The sequence below is a fragment of the Leptodactylus fuscus genome, chromosome 6, assembly GCF_031893055.1.
Source record: "Leptodactylus fuscus isolate aLepFus1 chromosome 6, aLepFus1.hap2, whole genome shotgun sequence".
Taxonomy (NCBI): Eukaryota; Metazoa; Chordata; class Amphibia; order Anura; family Leptodactylidae; genus Leptodactylus; species Leptodactylus fuscus.
In genome coordinates this window covers 34,590,239-34,609,830 of record NC_134270.1, presented here as the reverse complement: position 1 = coordinate 34,609,830, position 19,592 = coordinate 34,590,239, and the positions used below count along the sequence as shown (strand labels likewise).

The window sequence follows — 19,592 nt, the reverse complement described above, 5'->3', positions numbered from 1 at the left end:
ACCTGGTTCCCTGACTGCTATACATATTGTAAATGAAAAGGGGCCCGACATATCCCCGGGCCCCTTTTCAATAAATACTAGCCCAGGAGAGATGACTTAAAATAAAAGATACTTATACTCACCTCTCCTGGGCTCAGCATCCTCTTCAACGCTCTTCTATTATGTGACTGAGGCCAGTGGGTGCAGTGGCATAATGACGTCAGTGCACCCCCACGTGATTGCTGAGGACCAATCATAGGCCTCAGCAGGGACTTCTGAAGATGGGCAAAGATGCAGAAGACAGCCGGGTATTTAATACTGTGCGGGGGCCACTGTGGAACATATAATAATGTATGGGGGCCACTGTGGAACATATAATACTGTGTGGGAGCCACAGCTAGGCATATAATACTGTATGGGAGCCACAGCTAGGCATATAATACTGTGTGGGAGCCACTGTGGAGCATATCATACTGTGTGGGGGCTACTGTGGAGAATATAATACTGTGTGGGAGCCACTGTGGAGCATATCATACTGTGTGGGGGCTACTGTGGAGAATATAATACTGTGTGGGAGCCACTATGGAGCATATCATACTGTGTGGGGGCTACTGTGGAGAATATAATACTGTGTGGGAGCCACTATGGAGCATGTCCTACTGTGTGGGGGCCACTGTGCGGCCCTTTCACTATTCACATCACATGCCATCTGTTTTATAGCAGCCGTGCACTATTATTACAGGCTGTAATAACATTGTTTGGTGATTATAAAACTGATGCTGTGCAATGTGAATAGGGAAGGAGGTATGGCGCTCACAAAAGCACTACAGTAACTTCAAAGAATTGATCATCATGGGCCTCAGGTGTTGGACTCCCACTGATCTTTATATCTCTTAGACCTTTAGGACCCTGCAGATCAGCTGTAGCCCAGTATTGTTTTTATATGCCAGGTGCTGTGCATATACTACAGCTATATCCCTTTCAAATATCTGAGATATCTGCAGCACCTGTAACCGTCACTGTCAAACATTTGCTGTAGGGAGGGGGTGGGGGCCCCAGACAAAAGTTTGCCTCCAGGACCTCAAGACTTTTGTTACACCACTGGCTGAAAGTCAAGTTATATTTTGCTACATATGTGGCTAATTTTATTTGTTATGTAATGTAATACAATATACCCTCTAGCTATTAGTGTGTATTGTTATAGTGCTTTTATCTTGTATTATATACAGTAGTCTATGGTTTTCCTTCAGCTCCTGACATACCTGGTTTGCCAGACGTGCTCAGGTGCACTGGTTTGACCAAGTGGAACTTGAACAAACTCTTGGCTGTGATTTAACTTGGTGGATGTCAAATTCACAGCTTTGTGATGCATCAACCTATAGGAGACAGTTTCATGAGTTAAACCTTATATTACGTAGAAAAACTGTTTTACATTTATTTTCTAAAACCTTTTATATTTTGCTCTATGGAGCTTTGTAAGGGTTTTTGTTTCTGTGGGATGAGTAGTAGTTTTCTTCTTACCATTCTGTAATACATCCAAACCTCCATATTACACCAGCCGTACATAATAAATATCTTTAGATTTTAATAGCTCAATCATTTGGGTTATGGCAATACCAATTAATGATTTTTTTATTTTTATATTTAATATGGTTGATTTTTTTTCTATATTTTTAATAACTATATTTTACTTTCTCCAGTTGTTATTGTATAATAACAAGGGACATTATTATACAATAGTGTGATTGCTAACACAACACATGGGATTACTGTATGGGCATGGGTGTGCACATAGGTCAAGGAGAGTCCCTTCCATCAGACGGATGTCTCAGTAATTGTGGTCACATGATGCCATATTTTCTCCACTCCATGCATGTTTGGTGGGTGTCAGTAAGAAGTTTAAGTGGTCAATACATCCAAACATTTATCACCTACCCACAGGTGCCAATCGTACTCAATGTGTCTGCCCTGACCCCCGGTTTCTATGCAGCCCTACCCCACTCTAACCCAGATTTTATGAAAGTAATGTGAGCAATGGAAAGCCTTCACAAAGTCACACTTTTTTTTTTTTGCAAATCCAGCATGTGCCAACATTTGACCTTGATGCCAAGAGAATGATATACTAGGGTAGATAAATCCTAGTCTGTACCTGATGTATCCCAAGTGCCGGCATATATGGGTTCCCCAGTCTACGTTCCACCTCTCGTGACAAGTGAGGAGCCATTCTTGTCTGTATTCCACCTGCACTTCCAACAAGAAGTTTTCTGTGTTTATTCTGAAAGATACTGAAACCAGTTTTATGAAAGAATGATTTCTTATGACAACAAGACTTTGGTCAATGAGCTGACACCAAGCAGCGGCTATAAATGACTACAGAATAAGCCATGCTAAAGGGGATTCCCACCATATGAAGAGGGTTCTCCTCTCCATACTATCATCCCCTTTTCTGGAGCGATGGTCGGGAAAAGCTGAATATATCTGAGCATTGTACTATTATATCTGGCTCCCACTGATTTGTAAGTTACCCCTTATCCTATAGTAAAAACCCAGGTAACATTAAATACACTGCTTCACAAAACGTTTAGTTTTTATCTTACTTTTCAATGTTTTTAGTGTTCTTTGATAAGATATCTGCAGCAAATTATAAGCTTCACACAATACATTCTGACTATAATTACAATATCTACCAATAAGTATTTGGACACCGGTGGTAGAATAGAAAAACCACATTTATTCCTATCCAATAGTTGGTAGACCCCAGCAGATGCTTCCTTACAGATGGGATTGATGGACATAATACTCCTGACACTCCTGGTGTATATGAGCCATCGGTTGGGTGCGGTTTCTCTGGCCAGCACTCGTCAGTCTCTATCTCCCAGTTTCGGGGGTCTGCCGACTCAGGGCCCAATCACCGTTCACCTTCCATTTCGTAATCACAGAGGCTACTGTCGATTTTGGGTAATTCAGTTCACTTGCTATGTCCCTTAAGGATCCACCATTTCTGTGGTACCCCACAATTACCCCTTTCTCGAAATTGGACAACTCTGCACTTTGTGGCATCTTGCATGCGACTAATTCCAATGCTGTTTCCTATTTAACGGCGGAAGGCGTGACGTACATCACGAGCGCAGATATCTTCATTTGCATGGGTGTCCAAATACTTATTGGTAGACAATGTATATTTGACTATTATATATTATATTACACTACTAATTCTACTCTACTATTCTATATTGCATTACTTATTACCTATTAAATTTATATCAAAGGGGTTATATAAGTGTTGATAATAATGGATAGGTTATCATTATGACATCGGTGGGGCATCAACCACCCATCAGATGTTGAGGCATTTGATTAAATGGGAGCAGATAGCAATACCTCCGCATGGCCCACACATAGGGCACATCCGGTGGCTACAGAAGCTGGTTGGTGGGGGTGCTAGTTGCTAAAGGATAGTTTATTATTATCAAACCTTGGAAAGACCCTTTAAATATTAAATAATTGAAATCATCATAGAAAACGTTGCCTACATTACTGCTCTATAGTTCCTAACTTGCAACGCTTTGTAACTTTATATCATTCCGTAACAGAATCTCAAAAAACAATAAAAATTTGAAAAAATTCCCAAACCTTTTTTCCGTGGCACAGTAGTGACTTCATTGTCAGTGTCATTACATCGAGAGGTCACCTCGGCATCTTGTAGCGATACAGAGCCTTGATAAACAAGAGGCTTCATGAAGTACTGCACTGGAAACAGTCAGGAACCAAAGTGATGAAAAGCATTTTTTACATAGTATTATATGGTCATACTTAAAGGGAATGTCACCCTTAAAATTATTGAGCAGTCTTGTCATTTTTCTTCAAAACCACTTAGAATGTTATAAAATAATAAAGAAGTATGGTAAATTATTGTCACTTTTTGATCCTTTGCTGATTCGGAATTTCCCATTTTACCCTCAGTCTCTCTTTAGTGGTCTTTAGTGATAATGACAACCCAAAATGGACAAGTGCAGTCAGTCATTGGCCACAGTCGTGACCTTAGTGGTCCTGAAATGTCACCATTACAACCAGTGATATAATAGTGGTGGCCATTATGTCTTTTATTATTGCATAACATTTGGAGTGGTAAGGAAAAAAAATTACATGGATGAACAATCCCTTTAAAACTAAAACATCAGACATGTGAAGAGGACCGGTGCATCAGACAGTCATCCATCAGGTGAGGCAGAGGACCTTGACTTCCAGCCATCCCACTACACTAACCTAAATATGAGAGTGACATGGGGTCTGCATATACAGTATATTTGTAAGTAGGCTTATCCAGTGCAGTGAATGCACTCAAAAACGGGCCATTTCCCTCCATAACCTCTTTAAGGGCTCGTTCACATCTGCGCCGTACTTCAGGTTTCCGTTTCCTGCATAAAACAGAGCAGGAGACGGAAACCTGCAGGAGTCTTTCTCACCCATTCATTTGAATGGGTGAGAAAGCTGTTCGGCCGTGAGCGGCGGTGAGCGTTTTATGCTCTCCGCCGCGAAACCGGGTTTTATAATGCGGACACAGAGTCGGACATGCAGTACTCTGTGTCCGCCGCAAAACCGTTTTTTTTTTTAATCCGGAGAGCTTAAAACGCTCACCGCCGCTCACAGCCGGACCTAGTCTGTGGTTTCCATCTTCTGGCATGCAGGTGTGAACCTAGCGTCAGATGGTCCTTCTTTTTATGGAAACATTTACATTTTGCAGACTAAACCTTATACATTCTTTACCTCCATGGAGAAGTTAGGAAGAATAGTTGTTGGCTGAATGAGATGTCATTTCAATAGTTATTATATGAGAGAGTTCATGAACTATCCTTGAGGTTCCTGTAACAGCTGAAACGAATCAATGACCTGAGTAATCGCTGGTAACAAGCCAATGGCATATGTGATTGATGTCACTGGTCCCACTACAGCAACTGCTGAGTGTCAGAAATTTCAGTTTAACTACTGTGGCTATAAGGGTGCCATGCTAACCTGTGAAGTGTCTACAGTGTTTGGGGGTCTCTTAGACTTATATAATTAGCAGCTGAGGAGGCAGATTTAAACCCTCTTCCTCCTTAGCCCGGTGCCTGCTATTTGGTTGTACCTAGTGACTTCCAGATCCTGATCATTTGTGCTGGACTACTCTTTGTTGACCTTTGCCTTGTTAGGGCCAGTTGACACGGAGTTAACGCGCTCGCATACTGGCACGTATACATGCTCAAAACAGATCACATTAATTTCAATGGGTCGTTACCGGCGTATAAAGCGCGTAATTTTGCGTGTGTAATTTTGCATAAGCCCTTTATGTAACTTAGGTAAACCGTAGAAGACAGGAGTGCTGGGTGTTGGATTGCACAAAAATTCAGCTTCCAATTGATTAAATAAACCCAAAGAGACCCCTTTCTCAATCAACCCTATGAGTTCTGATCTAAATTTTTCAGTGGAGTTAAATGTAAGTTGTTTGTACGTTGTGCTGTCATTCAGGATCTTAAAACAGCTCTCCTCATAGTCAGCTCGGTTTAATACTACAGTTTTCCCCCCGTTGTCAGCTTTTTTGATTATAATTGAGTCTAAATTCCGTAGTTGGTCTAAAGCTGCAGATTCCCTAGGGGTTAGGGTTGGTTCACACTAGCGCTTGTATTCCGTCTGCAAGGAGTCCACATGGAGACAGAATGCAATCGCAATTGCAAGTGATGTGCTTGCAAAGCACATGGAGCCCATAGACTATAATGGGCTCTGTGTGCTTAACTGCACAGTGCTTGCATTAGCGTTGGCAGTGGCATAACTAGGAATGGCGGGGCCCCGTGGTGAACTTTTGACATGCCCCCCCCCAACCGACGCCGACGTCAAAGACCTCGACCAGCCCCCTCCTCCGCACTCTATTATGTCCCTTAGTGGCCCCTGCACATAGTATTATGTCCCTTACTGGCCCCTGCACACATTTTATACCCCATAGTGGACACCCATAAACAATTATTATACTCTGGGGTCTTTTCAGACCCCAGAGTATAATAATCGGAGACCCGGGGGAATAAAAACATAAAAAAATTACTGTTTCTTACCTGTCCCCGGCTCCTACGCTGTCTTCTCCACTGTCTTCTGAAATGACGTCAGAAAGGACATCAGGAAGGAGGCCTGGCAGGATCGTGGAGAGGTAAGTAAGGGCTCGTTCACATCTGCGTTGTGAACTCCGTTCTGCAGGTTTCCGTTTCCTGCCTAAAACAGAGGCAGGAGACGGAAACCTGCAGGAGTCTCTCTCACCCATTCATTTGAATGGGTGAGAGAGATGTCCGGCCATGAGCGGCGGTGAGCGTTTTATGCTCTCCGCCGCGAAACTGGGTTTTATAATCCGGACACAGAGTCGGACATGCAGTACTCTGTGTCCGGATAAAAAAATCCGGTTTCGCGGCGGATAGCATAAAACGCTCACCGCCGCTCACGGCCGGACCCGGTCTGAGCTTTCCGACTTCTGGCATGAAGAAGACGGAAAGCTCAGAACGGAAAGGTGAACGCTAGTGTGAACCTAGCGTAACAGTGTTTTTTTACTACCTCTCCCGGTCCACCGTTCATTATTCTCGGGGGTCTGCAAAGACCCCCGACTATAATGATGGTTTATGTGGGGCTCGCGGTGTCACTTACCGATCCCGGCCCAGCCAGGATCGGCAAGTGAATAGGGCCCGTAACGGCCTATCAAAAAAAAAAAAAAAAAAATGCAGCGGTAGCGGCTGTCACTGGGCCCCCTAATGGGGGTGTGATAGTGTGAACCAACCCTTAAGTTGTTTTTTTGGTGGGCATAAGTACAGCTTTCTTTTAGTTTTTTCAAGTCCTCCTCTACTTTTTGTTGGAACAGGGTGTAGCTTATACCTCTAGATTGAATTGGGTAGAAATCTATGTTGGATCGATTGACTTCTATATTATCAATGTTTCTGGGGTTTGTGTTGTTTTCATATTCTAAATCAATTAAGCTTTTTGTGGCCCCATGTTCTTTGACCAGATTATTCAATGGTAGTGAGTGCCTACCGGATAAAACACATTCCTATGCTGATGTTACATTGTCTCTAGGCTTATTATTAATGGCAAAAAAATGTTTTTAATAGTTAATGTGCGTATGAACTTGTTGACATCTAATGTAGTTTGAAATTAAAGTCCCCTGAAGGTGCAAAGTTTAACCCTTTCTCTAGAACCTCAATCCGATCCTGTGTCAGTTCCACTGAAGATAAATTAGCTACACATGATTCCGACCCAGAGTCTATGGGTGTTTTTTCTTGGTCACATATTTGTTTCTTCTTGTTTGAAATTCTCTGGCTTCTTCGAGTTCTTCTTCCTCTTCGCTCCTGTATGGAGCTTGAATGTAGTTTTTTGATCTCCCGGGTCTTCTGGAATTTTCAGTCAAATCTGAAGAGGAATTAAAACTGGGTTTGGAAATGGATGATTTGTCTGAATCACGTGAGGAATCAAAGGAAACTGCGTTTTTCTTGGTGTGTAGCACCTCCTTTGCGGTAAGTTTTCAGAATGGGTCTTGGATATAGCGTAGATGTAGTGAGAGATTTCTTATAAATATAACCTGATTGGTAGTCCTGACTGTCTCTCTCGAATTTTTTTTCTTTTTTTGGGCCATGACTTTATCCTCCAATTCGATTTTTTTAGTAATGTTGCTTTCCATCTCTTTTAGATAAAGGGAACGTTTGATTTTATCCAGTTGCTCCTGGGTTTGTTTAAGATCTTCTTGGATCTTTTTATTTTTTTACTTTCATAGTCCACAACCAGACCCGTTAATTTTAAAGAGCAGTTACTTAGGATCTTGTTCCAGGTCTCCAGAGATGTTTCATCATAAACATAGGTAGGTACTTTATTCATTCTCAAGCCCCTCGGAATCATCTCTTTTTGGATGTATTGGGACAATGTGGCATTGGTTCCAAAAGACCCTAATTTCCTGGCTTAGGAGTTTAGCTGGAACGTCCCCCTCATTTTGTACAGCGTTAGATTGACCAAAAACGGAAGCAATTTTGTTCATTCTTGTTTCCTCAATACTATCCATAATGATATAAGTTGTAAACTGTTAATATTTGTGTGGCATAAAGACAGTCAAATAGTGGCCCGTAATTCAATGAGAATAGTAACAAGAGTGAATGACTGATGCTTACCACATATATAGAGTCTTTGTCTTCGAGGTGCTAAACCCAATCCTCCGGGCTCGGAAGGACATCCAATACAAATGTGAAAAGAAGAGGTGGTTTGTGATACTCTTTATCTTCTAAAATTCCAACTTTAATACATCTTCATTAAAATGACAGAAAAAAAGTGATGAAAAAAAAACATGGTGAGTGCGTTATAAAACCACTAACGCGTTTCAGGGTAGAGGTCCCCCTTAATCACAGCGTGCTACATAGAGACACTACATGCTGTTATAAAGACTAACTTCTTTTATATATCTACAGCTGTTCTGAATCGCTTCAATTGCTTTACAAATGTGATTTTGGTTTGTTAATGCTGTTTAAATAAAGTTGTTGTTGTTAAAACAAGGGTGTCTGGCTATTTTGTTTTCTCTTTAATTTCTGTGTTCTGTGCCATTCCGAGTGCTACAGAATATTTAATGTATCACTATGTAGAAAGTACAAAAACATCATATGGCACAGTGCTACGTTAAATTAGCGGCAATAAAGTATTGACCTAAGACTGGTACCGGCTCTGTGTAATGCAAAGATTGCACATTTCCCATTGCACATTTTGATATGTGGATCATATAGTGTTAGCAGTAAAATAAATTCCTATAAATGGGATGTAACCGTGAATGAAGCATATGTGGCCCTTCTCCCTATAACATGTGACATAAGTATACCGTATTTTCCGGACTATAAGCCGCACATAAAAACCTACGATTTCCTCAGAAATCGTAAGTGCGGCTTATAGTCCGGTGCGGCTTATATATGGATGGAAGCGGCGGCAAAGACTGCGTGCCACTTCCATACTTACATAAAAGGCACCATAAGGGTGCATTCACACTACCGAATGCCGGCGTGTATCACAGCCGTACACGCCGGCGTTACAGCAGGGCTGCCGGACACTTCCTATTCATTTCTATGGGAGCAGGCATGCGAGCGCTCCCCATAGAAATGAATGGACAGACACTTCCCATTCATTTCTATGGGAGCCGGCATGCGAGCGCTCCCTATAGAAATGAATGGAAAAAAGCAGTCCATTCATTTCTATGGGGAGCGCTCGCATGCCTGCTCCCATAGAAATGAATAGGAAGTGTCCGGCAGCCCTGCTGTCACGCTGAAACAGAACGTGAAACTTACCCAGCGGTGCAGGGCGGGCGGGCGGGCATTCAGGCCTCCTCTGCCTCCGATGTTCCGTCCTTCTCCTCCGGCGCTCGCTGATAATGGCCTGGGCGCATGCGCAATATCATAATGCTTCTACTGCGCATGTGCCCTGGCCATTATCAGCTTGCGAGCGCCGGAGGAGGACGGAACATCGAAGGAAGAGGAGGCCTGAATGCCCGCCCACCCTGCACCGCTCGGTAAGTTTCACATTCTGTTTCAGGCTTTTATTTTAAAACGGGGGGGGGGGGGGGGGGGGTAGTTTAATCTAATGTTTACGGTTGGGCTCTATCAGCATGATTTTGCTGATAGAGCCCCTCCTCGCCTGCCGAGCGCTTCCAATAGAAGCGGCTGGCACGCGGGGGGTTAAGCGGCCGCTGGCAAAGTCTGCCTGCCGCCGCTTTCAATAAGATATAATGCGCACCGGACTGCGGATTATAGTCCGGTGCGCCTTATATATGAACCGAGACGGACTATAAGGCGCTCATGGGCAATGCGGCTTATAGTCCAGTGCGCCTTATAGTCCGTAAAATACGGGTACTTATTACATCTTACATCAACTTTATTTAAATAGCATTAACAAACCAAAATCACATTTGTAAAGCAATTGAAGCGATTCAGAACAGCTGTAGATATATAACAGCATGTAGTGTCTCTATGTAGCACGCTATGATTAAGGGGGACCTCTACCCCGAAACGCGTTAGCGTTTTTTTAACGCACTCACCATGTTTGTTTTTTCATCATCACTTTTTTCTGTCGTGTGCAATCTGTCACTTTAACCCCTTAGCGACCCTTGACGTAACTGTACGTCATGGGTCGCATGGGGATGTATGGAGCGAGCTCACACGCTGAGCTCGCTCCATACACGGCAGATGCCGGCTGTATCATGCAGCCAGGACCTGCCACTAACAGCAGCGGTCGGTGCCCGAGCCGATCGCTGCTGTTAACCCTTTACACACTGCGGTCAAACGTGACCGCAGTGTGTAAACGGCGCCGGCGGCACGGGCGCCGCCATGTTTCCCCGATTGCCGCCCTCCTGAACGTCACAAGAGGGCGGTGATCGGTTGCTATGACAGCCAGAAGCCTATTGAAGGCTTCCAGGCTTGTCTCTGCACTAGATCTATTAGACGATGCCAGAGGCATCGTCTAATAGAAGTGCTGCGATTTTCCTATTCACTGCAGTACTGTAGTATTGCAGTGAATAGTATGAGCGATCAGACTCCCTAGGTTTCAAGGTACCTAAGGGGTCTGATCATAAATGTAACAGAAGAAAAAAAAAAGTTTTTAAAAGTATTAAAAAAATAAAAAAAAATATAAAAGTTCAAATCACCCCCCTTTCCCTAGATCAGCTATAAAAGTAATTAAAGAACATTAAACATATTAGGTATCACTGCGCTCCAAAATGCCTGAACTATTAGAATATTAAAACATTTATCCCGTACTGCGAACGGCGTAGCGGCAAAAAAAATAAAAACAGCCAAAAAGCGTTTTTTTCAACACTTTGCCTCCTATAAAAAATTGAATAAAAAGTGATCAAACCATTGGATCTTTCCCCAAATGGTATCAATAGAAACGTCATCTTGTCCCGCATAAAAAGACACCACAACCAGCTCCATACATGGAAATATGAAAAAGTTACAGGTGTTAGAACATGATGACACAAATTTTTTTTTCTATTTTGCAAAGTTTATCATTTTTTTAAAAGTATCAAAACATTTCAAATACTATATAAATTTGGTATCACCGCGTTTGTACTGACACGTAGAACACAGGTAACATGTCATTTGTACCAAACAGTGAATGCTGTAAAAATTAAACCCATAAGAAAATGGCGCAAATGCATTTTTTCTCCAATTGCGCCTCATTCTGAATTTTTTTCCAGCTTCCCAGTACATTGCACAGCATATTGAATGGTGCCATTACAAAGTACAATTTGTCCCGCAAACAATAAGCTATCATGTGACTCTGTGAACTGAAAAATGAAAAAGTTATGGCTCTTGAAATGTGAGGAGGGAAAAACGAAAATGCGAAACCAAAAAATGGCCTGGTCCTTAAGGGGTTAATGAAGATGTATTAAAGTTGGAATTTTAGAAGATAGAGTGTCGCAAACCCCCTCTTCTTTTCACATAGCTATTTTTATTGCTTTGAATTTACCCTTGAATGAACCAGAAGTGAGACTATGGTCATAAAGCTATCTATATTCATGGCCTTTTAAGCACATTTTATAGTGTTAAAATAATATAATATAATGCAATCTAATAGCAATGACATTCATTCTTTCTGCCAGTGTACGGATGCATTTAGTACTGTTTACATAAGTTATACATCACATCAATTCATCTGTACATGAAAGCCTAATGAAGGTTATCTGCAGGCTATTAAATGCTTACAAATGATACATAATATTGGCTGTAAATCATTGACTAATTAGATATACACTTGTCCTGCTGGCACAGCGCAGACTACTGTTCTTGGCAGTCAGGATAGCATTACACTTCTAAGATTCTGCAGTAATCGGAGAATGAATGAAGCATAATCTAGAACACTTTTATCAGGATATATACACAACCCCATTATGTCAATCAGATAGTATAGATGAACATATCCCTTTATATGTAATTACTCATGGGAGACCTGGTCTCACAAGGCTTTGTATGTATTTAACATTTTGTACTACCCTATCAGTACTGTGCCCATACCTATCTGGGGTCAGGTATTCTTTGGTACTTGAACTACCTTGTCCCCCCATTTATATGTATATGTTGTTATGTTATTTGTGTTATTTGTATATTTTACTTATGTGATTAATACATTTGATAGTTTTATTATAATTTTTGTGTGTAGGTTTTCTTGATTATTTAGACTTGGGCTGATAATGTCTGCAGCAGGGAAGCGCAATGAGCACAGACCCGTAGATATTGCTTTTGGAACCTACAGGTCTACAGGAATGTGGTTTGGTGAGTATTAATTTTTTTCTTTTTTTAATGTAACATTGGTGGATGAAGGGGATAGGGGGAATTAAATTATGGGGAGCATTGAGGGGAACACTTTCTGAAGGCCTTCCAATAAATTAAAATGACCTTGCTCCCGAGAGGTAAGTGGGTGCACCCTCTTGAGCCAAAGAGCTTGTTTGTATATTGACCAATACAGCGATACCTTAGCAATGGAGGCCATGATTCACAAGTGGAAAACACTGTTTGATTCAAGTGACCGTAGCCTAGCTATTTGCTAACCTGGGTTGGCATGCTGGGTCTTGGGAACAGACTGCTTCTTAACTAGTCCTGCAATATATATAATGGTATCGAGAGTTATTCCTTCAAAGAAATTATACTTATGCCCATAGGGTGAGTCAGGATCGCTGGAAGGTGAATTTCTTAATACCATGGCTATTTTGACTCTAAAGGTGCCAATACACCATTAATACTTATCAGTTACTCTTCTTAAGCCTCCCTAACACATGCACACTAGGCTGAGTGCACCATGCATGTATTTTCAGTGGAGCTGCTCTCGTACACCTCTGATTGTGGTTCCTCGACTGAGGAGCAATGGGTCAGGCTGCGGAGGAGAGTTGGGAATCATGAGGAAAGAAGGAAGGAGTGAGTAGGCTCCAGCATCCAGGCATGGCTAGCCGTTTTTTGGTCCTGATTCTGAGGCAGCCTCCACGTCAAATTCCGGGCCAAAACCCCCTCCGGCTGAACTCAGCCTTAGGCTAATGCCCTACGTTGCAGATTTTTCTGTGTTTTTTTTTTTTTTTTTTTTTTTACCAAGGCCAGGAGTGGATTGAGCAGAAGGGAGAAGTGTAAGAGTTTCTTATATACAGTATTTCCCATTCCTTTTGTAACCATTCTTGGCTTTGGCTCAAGAAAACCCAACAAGATCTGCAACAAAAAAATCCTTAGCCTTGGGGCTCTTATGATCATAGCAGAACTTATGTGAAAGTAATGGTGACATTATTATATTCTGAGGTCTAATAATAAAATAGATATAATAGTTGAAGACCCAGGGGAGGTGTAAAAAATAAACAAAAATCACACACCTTTCGTTACCTCTTTTGTGCCTCCTTACAGTGTCAAAAACTCATCTTTCCCTGCTTGGGGCTCTCCTGTGATGTCATGCGCTTGGGGGTTCACCACTGAGACCCAATGATGTCATGACACTTGGCTCGCCTATGTGACCACCGGTGGTCCAATCACAGGCCTCAGTGATTACCCCAGGCACGATTCCTAGTATTTCTCTATCTGCCATGTGCTTGTATGTGCTTCTCTCTTGTTATATACTACTGTACCATCTATGAAACTAGGGTTACCTAGTTTGTGGAATATAGTGTCCTATGTGTCTATTTTAAGTCATGTGAATTTTTCATAAATAAAAGTTATTTTTTGATATATGCTGAGTATCCTTCAACTTTCTGGGATCTTCTATCCCCTCTCGTTTTCATCTATGAAACTGTATCACTGAAATTTCCCCATTGTGGGACTATTAAAGGATTATCTTATCTTATCTTATCTTAAAGGAGAGGACTAAAAGACTATATTCCATGAGGAGTTTCAAAAGAGTTAAGAGTAGGCGAGTACTTTTTTAAAAAATTTTTGTCAACTCCCTTCAGCCTCCAACTATTATCTGAGGTCTTGTTAGTTCACAAAGATGACTCTACATTTGTTCAGATTTGCAAAATTGAACGATTTGCAATTTTCGAGCTGAATCTAGCTTGGTATGAGTCAGTTCGCCCATCTCTAATAATAACACACTACAGATCCCACCACTTTATTATTTAACAAAAATGAAGCCGAAATGGAAAAACCACATGTGAAAAACTAAGTACACCCTATAAATCAATAGCTTGTTGAACCAATTTAACCACCAATAACTTAGGCTCAGTATGGGTCCTCGTCCTCCTTGCATCATGATGTAGGTGCTCTCCATGGGTGTAGAGGCTCAATAACAGGCCTCAACAGTCCCTATGGACTCTGATATCATTCAGGAGCCTGAAAGAGGCCGGGAACCCATACTGGAAGCCACATTGGAGCCAATGAGAGGTGGGAATAACTTTCCCTATTCCTCTACTTATTATACTCAGTGTATAATGTAGATTTTTGGATGGCATACAATATATTTTTGGAAAATTCGTAACAAACCTGGCTCATTACGAATCGATTCACAAATCCCTACTGTAGACTCTATTCTTAGCTTTTATATCTGCTGACTTATGTGGTACAAAGATATATTTTCTCCTTGTAAAGATGACAGCTAGTGTCTTACATGCAATGCCCCATGGAAATATATATGCAAATTTGCTTTCTGTAAGAAAGTAAAAAACTGTCTCGGTCACTAGGGAAACACTTGTCTATTGTCTATTTAACTTACCCTTTTCTCACAGTATCATCTATAGGTACAGGCCTGCCCTGCCTATATCTATATCTAGTCCTGAGTATATTCATATCATATATACTGCTTGGAATCAACCCCCATTATCCGCAGACTAGCAGTAGGCCTGTTGCTTATGTCCATATCATGGCTCCCTATGGCACACATAGAGGGGGGTCCTTGAGATTTTCCTATATCAAAAGTTGCCGTAGTCTTTTCAAGTTCCTACGTCTTGGTGTCTATTGATGTTCCTCATTTGGTTTCTCTCTTATCCATTTTTAACATGCTAGTTTAGCAGAGTTGCACATTTTAGTCATTCGTTTTCTCTGCGGTACATCAAGTAGTCACCGGGGGACTGTTAGAAGGCTGTTCATGTCTTTAAGTATAATATATAGATATCGGCAGAAATAAATGATTCTGTATAATGAGACCTGGCGCACAGCAGAGCAGATGCATTCTGTTTTACGTTTTAATATCTTTAGTAAGAACCATTGTGGTGGAGAGGATGGTCTTCGGGATAATGGTACAGACTTCAATGGTAGAAGGGATATGAGCAGCAAAATAGTCCCCCTTCCATTGTGCTCTTTGGGTCTTTGGGCCGGAGCCTGCATATATGTTAATAGGTCTGGATTAGCTTTTGCTTTTCAGAATTGAACAATTTAGGAATCTAGACTGTTTGTTCTGGCAGGTCAATATGCCATTTTCTGCATATGTAGAAATTAAAGGGGCTATTCAACATTTTAAGATCAGAATAAGTCTGGCTCTTGGATTCCCACTAAACTTGTCCTCTTGACCTCTTCATTGGTTGTAGGTATTGAAGGGCTCAGAATACTCTACTTTTCATAGTGTTCTGGATATTGCAGTATATTCTGTAGTGGCTATTCCAAATATTGCATTATTTCCAAATTCCGAACTTGTCAGGACAATCATGTGATTTTTAGAAACAATCATGGCCAATTTGGGCACTTCTTGCCTCAAAAAAGCACAGCCCTTGGAAACGCTGCCAAAAGGGGTATGTTACACACAGTTTGGGAGCGATTTTAGGAAGCTTGATGGGGTGATCCTATCGATTGTCCACTGCAATTCTCCAGAACCACCACTATACAATGGAGGGAGCTGCTGCACCACTCCTATTACTTGAATACAATCCACTGCTGTAACTTATAGTACTAGTAGGCTACCAGAACATATGATAATATAAGATAATATAATCCTTTAATAGTCCCAGAGTGGGGAAATTTCAGCTGTGTGGGGTCTGGATGTTGGAACACTATAGATCACTTACATGAGTATAAAAGCTCCATTTGGGGCTGGAAAACCCCTTTAACATTATAATACTCTGTGCCGTACTATTACATCACACTGAGCATATAGTTAAAGCTCAGCGCCGTAATAGTATGGCGCTGTAATTCCCCGGGCACAGAACTTGCGCCTGCATCATTAAATCAGCCCCACAGATAGGTTAGGAATCAAATCAGGTTTTGTTATTGTGAATCTCTGGCTCCTTTGCCTTGATATTGATGTTTATTGTGCTGTATATAGACATACAAAACCATCATTTGCACCAAAATTTCCAACAGCTTCTGGCATAAATCATAGAAAATTTGTTAGGCGATGATCCCTCTAACTAAGACCCAACCTTGCGCAACCTACCTTTCAAAAAATTCTTAGCTTGTTACGGAACAGCAGAAAGTTGCAAAGTTTTACACAAAAGCAAAAAGAAAAAATTGTGACTTTTTCTTTATACTGGAAGACTGGTGTATAGGTATAGTGAAGCTTAACTTGTTTATCTTACCAGTCTGAAATAAGTTACGTTAGGTTCACACTATTGTTTAGGTTTCCATCCTTCAAGTCCACTTAGGGACCCAAAAAAACGGAAACCCTATCCACTTAAGAAACAGTCAGTACAATGGATCCAATGCACTTTAACCCTTAAGTACTATCATGGTGTCTATCATACACCGCTATCATACACATATCATTATGATAGACACCATGATAGTACTTAAGGGTAATGGGGACTGCTGGGTTTCCGCCTGAAGTGGAATGGGGGGGGGGGGGGGGGAGGAATCTCCGAACATGTCACACAACGCTAGTAACCTTATTGGATTCAAGTTATGTTTGGAAGTCATAAATTCCCCAATTGACTGTTTTATAAGCAGGGAATGATACTTTATTGTTATATATAGTGTTTTCTTTAAGAAAACAAAACACTTTTTAGCATTTCCTTCTTAAATCCTCTGTGGCCCTTTATATAGCAATTCATTCACCTCCACGAAGTTGCTCGGTATTCATTTTACTCTTTTTCACAAATTTCTCCTAAATAAAGATTCTGAACCTTGTAAATGTATTATTTATTCGCATCCAATGTTTCTTGCTCTGCTCCCCAGTCCCAGTAGTGTCCCAGTAGAGGAATCATAGAGGGCCGAACGATACATACAATACAGTTTTATAGTAGTGTTCTTCTATGGGACCAATGTCTGTCCTCATGACCAGTACTTTATGTCACATATCTACAGTTCTGAGAACCTTTATACACATTCTGTATATAGAGCTGCAGCATTGATATAGATCTAAAGAAGTCGAAATCTCCGTACAATACCTAAGACGTAAATTCCCACAGCCGTCCCGATGAGAAATCCAAGAGCAATAAGTAGGATAAACATCTTCTTTAGGCTACATCCGTCGTCTGGGGACTTTTCTAGAGAAGACATGCAAAATTATTGATAGAGTATTACAAGGAATCATTATATTTATCTCTAAGGATGACCCTGGAATTCCAAAGTGTTACAAAAGACTCTGCGGACTTAGATCTTAGATCTCCAAGGCTGACAGAATTGGAGGGTTTGACCAGGATTAGAAAAACTTGACAACATCACAAGTTATATTTAGCATTGCTGTTCAATCTCATTGACTTCAATTGAACTGATCTGCACTACCAAACACAAACTATGGGCAGGCGTGGCACTGTTGTTGGAAGAAATCAGTTCTATAGATCCCTGTACAACTGTTTTAATCTATTGTCACGGTCTGGGGTTGCTAGGTGGGGTGGCATAGACACGCAAGTCCAGTTTCTTTAGTCCAATACAAAGGTAGAGTTTTATTTTCACTCAAAAATATAGTGCAGCAACCAAAGGAAACAATACAAAAATAAATCCCTGCTTGGCTAGGCTCTAACTAAACATAGAATAGGTTACCTCACCTAGAATAACAGAAATTCAAAAGCCAGTTGAATCACTCAGGACACAGCTCCAAAAATATGACCTCTTTCTTTGGCTCTCCAGCCAAGCTCTGCCCAAAGTCTGCTGTTGGAGCTGACTTCTTAAGCCTCCTTGATGAGCAGACTCTCTGCAGCTGAGTCGCTGCAGGAACAAGCGCAAAGTGTGGACTGGAGGGGGTGGAATGACAGGTCCCACTACCAACCTACCTGTGATTCCTAAAAAATCCAGCCCAATAAACAGAACTTTGAAATAACACTCAGCAGACTAATGTATCTGCTGAGAACCATTCTTTCTGGAGTTTCTCATCTCACCCACCTGAGTAGTCTGGGTGAGATGTACACCCCCTCCATTACCTGACCAGCCATCGGCTTACACTATATACAGATTTAATAACTTTAGGTGGGATTTCCTAAGAATTGTATTTCATAATCCAAACTGGTGGAATAGGATGAAACAAATTTATTATAGCTCGTTCACACGGAGTTTTTCGGTAGCGGATTTTGACTTGGAATCCGCCTCAAAATCTGCTGCTAAAACTCGCTCCCATTTACTTCAATGGGAGCCGCCTCTTCTTTTTTTCCGCTAGCTAGTAGGTGCGGTGTCCACGGCGCGAGACTCCCTCCCAATTAGGCCCTTTCAGGCCTAATCCGGAGCGGAATGCTGGGATGGGATGCCGGTGAACTGCACTGGCATCCCTTCGCAGCTAGCCACGCGTATTATTCACAAGAGGAATGGGTGGATTTTGGTACTGAGAGTGAGTTTGGTACCTCCGTAGCAGGCTCAAATGAATGGGCCTATTGCAGAGGATGCTGCCGCGATGCGGACGCTGGGGCTGAATCAGCCACAGAGTCTGCCTCAAGAAAGGGTACGTCGATTCTTTTTTTCCATTGAGCGGCAAGTAGCCTGACATTCTACATAGATCTCCATTGTGAGGGGGCAGATTATGACGTGGATTCAGCGCCATAATCCGCCTCCTCTTTGCCCATGTGAATTATCCCTTAGAAGTCACTGGAATTTTGCCTTTCAACCCATAAATAGCTCAAATCTAATCCACACTCTTTTAGTTGCTGCTGAGAAGATATTACTTTGACTGGCTCAGTATGACCAGATCTTACGTGGTTGCCCAGTTATTGCTTTGGCTGCCATGTTATGCAAATACCTATCATATTACACAAGCATTGCCTGGGACCCGGAAGTCTTCTAACTTGGCTTCCTTGATGGCACTCCAATGCTCGATCATGTGACCAATTTTGCTCTACTCCAAGGACACGTAGGATAAGTAGAGTTGGGTCACATGATCCACAGGGGGTGTGTCACCAGCGTAGCCGAATTAGAAGCCTTTCAGCCCCAGGCAGCGCTATACAAAGCACCTATGAGGTTCAATGAAGGAGGGACATCTATATTAGAAAATTCCATCTTCTTCCGTCACATAGTCACTCCCCCCGGATGAGCCCTTTACATTATTAGTAATTGTAGAACAATATGTCGCGTCTGTAAAGATTTTCTTATTTATGTATCAGGATATAATACCGCTACCATCCATTCATTTCACACACAAAACAGATAAATAATAATACGCCGAGCCCTATGTAATAACCCTCTTCTGTCTTTCCTCTTTAAAAATCTATTCAGAGTTTTATCAATTGCCATTGTTCATTTTGCTATGACTTTTTTTTTAATATCCTT

The 19,592-nt window shown here is 41.6% G+C and overlaps 1 protein-coding gene across 1 annotated transcript in view; it reads right to left on the bottom strand.

The window, feature by feature from the left end:
- TMPRSS5 (transmembrane serine protease 5) overlaps positions 1-19,146 on the bottom strand; it is a 43,804-nt gene extending 24,658 nt beyond the window's left edge. The window contains exons 1-5 of the mRNA XM_075278999.1: positions 19,089-19,146; positions 17,288-17,386; positions 3,613-3,729; positions 2,129-2,264; positions 1,242-1,355 (exon numbers count right to left, since the gene is read on the bottom strand). Of these exons, the coding sequence (XP_075135100.1) occupies positions 1,242-1,355; positions 2,129-2,264; positions 3,613-3,729; positions 17,288-17,386; positions 19,089-19,146 (524 nt within the window). The remainder of the gene's footprint in view (positions 1-1,241; positions 1,356-2,128; positions 2,265-3,612; positions 3,730-17,287; positions 17,387-19,088) is intronic.
- Positions 19,147-19,592: the final 446 nt, after the last annotated feature.